The sequence below is a fragment of the Emydura macquarii genome, unplaced genomic scaffold, assembly GCF_026122565.2.
Source record: "Emydura macquarii macquarii isolate MOO-44397 ecotype Brisbane River unplaced genomic scaffold, CSIRO-AGI_Emac_v2 contig_2873, whole genome shotgun sequence".
Taxonomy (NCBI): domain Eukaryota; kingdom Metazoa; phylum Chordata; order Testudines; family Chelidae; genus Emydura; species Emydura macquarii.
The window spans coordinates 1-5771 of record NW_027133010.1 but is presented as its reverse complement, the minus strand read 5'-3'; the positions used below and the strand labels follow the sequence as shown (position 1 = coordinate 5771).

Here is a 5771-nt window from a genome sequence, read left to right as displayed (position 1 = left end):
GTTTTTGTAGACACCAGGTGTGGTTATGGGTAAACAATGTCTCAAGTGAAGTATCCCAGAGTGGTTTTCTTTATGCTGGACAAAAGGAGCTGATCATTCCTGGCTATGGGCAGTGTTCCTTGAGGAGCTCACAATGCAACCAGGCAGATTCAGTGTTTTTCATAGCAATAACTAGAGGCCCTGATAACTGCTGAGCCCAGGTTGTGTGCAGGTGTGGGTTCATTTACATCAGGTGCAGAGATCTCCCATCATGCAGTGCGTCCCTGCTTTGGCAATCCCAGAGTTCAGTGCGGTCCCTGCTTTGGAGGTTGCTGCTCCATACGCTATGCTAATTCTTGTTCCATCTTCCATGTAGATGAAGCTTCTTTTCTCCATTCGATGTGCTAATGGAGATGCCTCCCTTTACATCTTTGATGTAGATGAGGCTAGGGATTGTTGGGAGGGTTTTGGGTGTGTCTTCCACTGCCTTTTCATATTGAGATGCCTTTGGTTTCTGGTTCAAACAGCCTTTGGTTTCTGGTTCAAGCAAGGTCTGGGGGCATTCAGGTGAACCAGAGAGAGTAGGGTTTTGCGCCCTGGTTCCCCAGAACACAGAGATGTCAGGTAACACCGAAAACCTTGAAACACGCCTTTCGACCGAATATTGTCTTGCCTCCCTTCTTAGCCTTATCATAGTGGTTATCTCAGGTGATGGGGTTTTACTCGCCTTCCTCTGCTCTCAGTCTTCTCTTCTCTTGGTTCTCCCCACAATCCTGCCTCCCCACTTAACCTGCAGATGTGGGGATGGTACATGCTCAGATGCTTGATTTGGGACAATAAGACACAGACACCTTCCTGTTTAAGAGCAGTGCTAAGCTTTAATGATGTTTCATGGGCAGCTGCTGGTGTTAGGGGACGGGCAGGGACAGGTGCTTGTTTAGTTGCAGCAGAAAAACTTCACATCATTGAGTGCCGTGTCATCCCCTCTGCCCTGGTATGTCTCCACCTTTGTCTGGATCCCACAAATGGCCCCAGAGCTGCACGTATTTGACTGTAGGTTAGCAGTACCCCAGTTTGGTCCACCGCCAAACATCCATGAGCCATCTGAGCATATGAAGTGGATGTTGTCAGCGGCCGTGTCATCGGCATCTCCCTGTGGTGGTTCCACCCTCAGAATGAAGGACCTCAAGTTGCTCTTCTGGCATCTTTGGTTCAAAGTCCATTGGCCCCACCTGCCAGAGAAGAAAATAACTGCCTGAGACTTATTCAGCATCTGCTACCCATCAGGAGGCACCAGTCATCCACAACTACTGTGCACGGAGGCCAGTGTTCATAGGACACACAGCAGTGACCTGAAAACAGGTCTGGTAGGGCCTGCGGTATTTTGTTTTCTTTTTCTTGAGTAGTGTTTATTCTTGCTTGTATTTAGCCTTAGAAACATCTGAAGTGTCAGGACCGGTCTGTCCTGGTTTTGCTGGAGAACTCCCTGGGAGTCTCACGAGATGCCCTTGGGTGCGAATTTGGGAATGTCTGTGTAGAACTTACCACTTCTGGTTGATATTATGGAGTTACTATGAAATGTTACTCAGAAAAACTGCTCTGTCATAAATGCTTCTCTGTGTGCGGATCCACCACTGCTGACAGGATATGCACCAGCTATTCTCAGACTGAAGACCAAGAGAAGCCACATAATGTTAATGACAGGGCTTTGACAGAGCAAGATTTATGCAGAAGGGTAAATGCATCCCAAGGCAAAGATACTTCCTCCTCTGTCTAAGGAGTGGGGTTTTTTGGAGCAGTGGAAAGTTACCAAAGACAGAAGAAAGAAAACAGCAAGGTGACCAGGTGGGATTTAAAAGATGGGAAAAGAGCCAGAAAGGAAGAGGAAGCTTTAAGCAGGAGAGAATAAGATCAGAGGAGCTGGGGAAAGGAACTGCATGAGGAGAAGTCATCCAGCATGCAACACCTGCATGAGACAGAGGACACCCTGCAGCCTTCTGGACAGATGCAGCTCCAAAGGCAGGGTGAACTGGGAAGCAACAGACATTGTAGTCAGGATGTTTATTGTTTTCTATGATCTGTACTCTTTTGGGTTTCATAAGCCTAAGTAAAATAACAATTCTGATAAGCTCTGGGCAAAGTGGTTGAGTGTGTGTTCTGGGCTTCACAACTATTGCGTGCCTCTGGAGGGAATTCAATGTGGTGGAGATCTGGGAGAGGGTATATTTAAACAATTGGGGTATCTTGGGAGACAGTGCCAGTCCTGGGAGTCCAGGGCAGGTGAGGGGAGCAGCCCCACTTCTGTGAAGGAGTAGCAGACTGAGTCAGTGTCCAGGAAATGTTCAAGAGAAACCACAAGAGGAACCAGTGCAACAGCCTGCTAAGACCCAGGGAGGTTTAAAGGCCACGGAAATCCAGGCACACAGAGGCTTGGCTTCCCCTCACAGCAGTCCAGAGGGTGATTGAAAGGGGGCACCTGACTAGATCTGTAACACTTGGTGCTGAAACTTGAACCCAGACATCCTTCTCCCAAGTGCTCATTAGACAGTAGAGAGAACCTACAGGGTGAAATCCTGTCTCCATTGATGTCTGTAGCAGAGAGAAAAAAAACTTGAAACTTGGAGTCTGCTACAGGGCCGGAGGCCTGAACTAAAGTGAGCAAAAGTCAGGCCATGATGATATAAAGCAAAATTAGCAAGAGTCAGGCTATGAGCAAACGTCTGGCACTGTTACAAAGCAGACGCTTGCTTACAAGTTCACTGTGTTGTACATGAACGTGGCAAAAAAACGTAGGCATTTCCAAGAAGTACAAGGCACAGTGTATTCATGTATGCAGATTCCAAAAGATGCAGGTACACACCAACATAAAGGCCTGGCATATGCAACAGGAACACACCGATCCAAGACAAGAGGACAGGATAGAATGATTGATAAATTCGTTATGTTTGAACCAACAAGTACAAGGGATAGGATTGGTAACTAACCATGTCAGAAGGGTAATAAGTAACTTGTTTGTATGAGTGTATAAAAGAGGGGTTACAGAGGAGGCGTCTCTGGCCTAGAGGGAAGCGGAAAGTCCTGCCACTTACTGAGCCAGTCCATTGTCTCAGGCATACATGTATTAGTGTTCCTGTAGAGTCTATGGGGTGCTAGTACTGTACTTTATCAGCAGTAAACTTGGCTGAGTGCCTTTGTCTCTGAACTGAGTCAGTGGTCTTCTTGGGCAGTTCAATCACGGTGTGTTGTACCGGCTACCTGCCCACAGCAGGTGCAGCACACAGAGAGAACACACATGCAGCCAACAACTGATAATGTCAATATCAAAATCCCCATTCACTCCAGCAGGGCCAGGATTTTACTCAAAGAACATGTAGGACGTAGCTAAAAATCCCTTTCCCCATGCCAGTTCCTACAGTTTACACACTGTGCTCTGGGTTTGGTATCATTTCAACGCTTCTTTCCCATCCTCCACAGTAACTTCCAGGGCACACAAGATCTAAATTTTAACATGAAATGGCCATCTGTGTCTATCATAAAAAAGCAGAAACAGAACAGCCATTGCCCTCTTTTAATTTTCTTTTATAGATTATCTGCAAACAGAGGGAAAAGTCAGAGAAGAGACACTGTGCAAATGGCATCGTTCATGGTTATTTATTCTCTCTGTGGCTGCAGAGTAAGAGGGAGAGAAACAAAAGAGCTACTCACGGCCCCACAGTGGACTCGATGCTGGAGCCATCAGTGCAGTACAGGCGAATGCCATTCAAAGCCGTGTCATCATATGTTACCCCAAGACCTTGGTAGCCCTCCACCTAGGAGAGGGGTACAAGTAATGGAGACACAGATACAGATTGGGAGGAGAAGGGTTGGAAACTCCACTCTTCAACCCAATACATCTTCCCAACTTCCTATTATTAAATTAACTGCATTTCTTAAGAGAAAGAAAAATGTCCAGTAGTAATTAGAGCCAGGAGTATCCTTGACACTTGTAACAGCCACTGCCCTGGGAAACTGGAAGACAGCGCTGAACAACTGCCCCATAGTTCCCCTGAGACACGCCACCCCTTTGCTAATCCACCCTTGGAAAGAGAGCCCCAGATCCAAGCTGGGAAGAATGAGGAAACCTGCCCCTCCTCACAACCCCTTGTTGCTACCGGGATTTTCACTTGCAGCAATAGAGATTCAAAGCCGCTAGAGAGGGGAGATATCCAGGCTGGCTTTAAATGAAGTGTGCAGGATGGACTCACATACCCTTACTCTACAGATTAACATGTTCCTCTCTCTGGCCGGGAAACCCGGGCAAGCCTGCTCTACACTAGAAAAGTTTTTGCTGTCCTGAGCTCTACCATTATGGCCTTCTTGTGTAGCCACAACAGTGGTGGCCAAAATGTACTTTTAATGAATACATTCCAGTTTGGTGAGCAAAATACACCATCCTGGCAACAACACTTTAGGCACACCTGGGACTTTTTGCCAGCAGAGAAATAGTTACAAAATGAAAATGAATCACACCCTTGCAGGCAACAATGCCAGCAAAACATTCAATAGAAGATCTGCCCTCAGAATAAGTTTCAAACCCAACTTCCATCATTAATTTTATTCCCTTTCTCCTCCTTTTTAAATATACCCTCTATCTCCTTTGATGTTAACACCTTTCAGATACTTACAGACAGTGGTCACATCCTCCCCTCTGACTTGTGGCTTACCGAGCCAGACAGATTTAACTCCTTTTAATATCACCTCCTGGGACTCTGCCCGATGCCCCCTTCTCCTTCAACAGATGGCTCCGGTTGTGCCAAAAGCAAAGACCCATAAACCCACCTGGATAGATAATTGTGCTCTCATCTCCTTTCAGCCCCAGATCTGTGGTCACAGATATTTCCTGCCCTCAACCTTTAGTAAACTGACTGGCCCTGTATGTCGATGGCTGGCCAGAGTGTGAGGAAGAGAGGATTTATAAAAAAAAAAACTAGGAACAGTCTAGAGCCAAGAGAAATTCTTGCTGGGATACTGAGTGATGAGTGTAGGTCAGAGGGTGAGGAAGTGGCAAGGGAATGGGAAGAATTTTACCTTCAATGAAAATCCATTGGCGTAGCCACTGGGGCAAAACTCCTTCTCCCCCCATTCACCCCACGGGCCTCCATTGGGGATAGTGAGGGTGGAGATGTAACTTCGTGCCTCTGCACCCTGGAAGCAGCAGGAGAGGAGCAGGCAGAGCACTGCATGGGTGAGGGGGCTGCATGGTGCAGTATCAGCTCTGGATGTACCCACAAAGAAGATGGTGAGTGACTAACAGCCTCAGACATGAGGGATATTTATACCCAGGAAAGTTGGGCTGGGTTTCCTTGCTGGCCTGGCCTGCTGCCAATCCATCTGGGAGCAATCACTCATTGCCACGTCCCTGCACCTAGACACTGACCTGACCTCCTCGCACACAAAGGGCTCATCATTCCCCCTGTGACTTTCAGAGGATGAAGGAAATACGCGCAGGGCAAGGGCTAAGTGGGCAAAAGAGGAAGTGTGAGTCCTGAGGGCAGGCTGGATTTAGGAGCAGCTGCTGAAGGTTCAGAGGTAAAGAGGAGCAGGGGAGAGGCCCTTGGGGCTGTGTTGGACAGAGGGTCCTGGGCATTGGCAGGGGGGAAAAGAGAAATATTTTTCTTTATAGCTTTTTCTCAGGGTCTCATTTCTGCTCTCTGCAGCTCCCTCATACCGAGTGGTGAGATTCTCCCCCACCCTCTGCTGTCACTCTGCCCTACCCCATCTCCCTGTTCATAAGTCGGGGCTGCAGCCAAATG

The 5771-nt window shown here is 47.6% G+C and overlaps 1 protein-coding gene across 1 annotated transcript; it reads right to left on the bottom strand.

Annotated features, from left to right (window-relative positions):
* Positions 1-916: 916 nt before the first annotated feature.
* On the bottom strand, positions 917-5265 carry LOC137166543 (vitelline membrane outer layer protein 1-like; the record flags this gene model as incomplete). Its single annotated transcript, XM_067568315.1, has 3 exons — positions 917-1211; positions 3685-3788; positions 5047-5265. Coding segments are annotated over 3 exons (618 nt in total), but the record flags the coding sequence as incomplete, so codon positions are not given.
* Between the last annotated feature and the right edge of the window lie 506 nt (positions 5266-5771).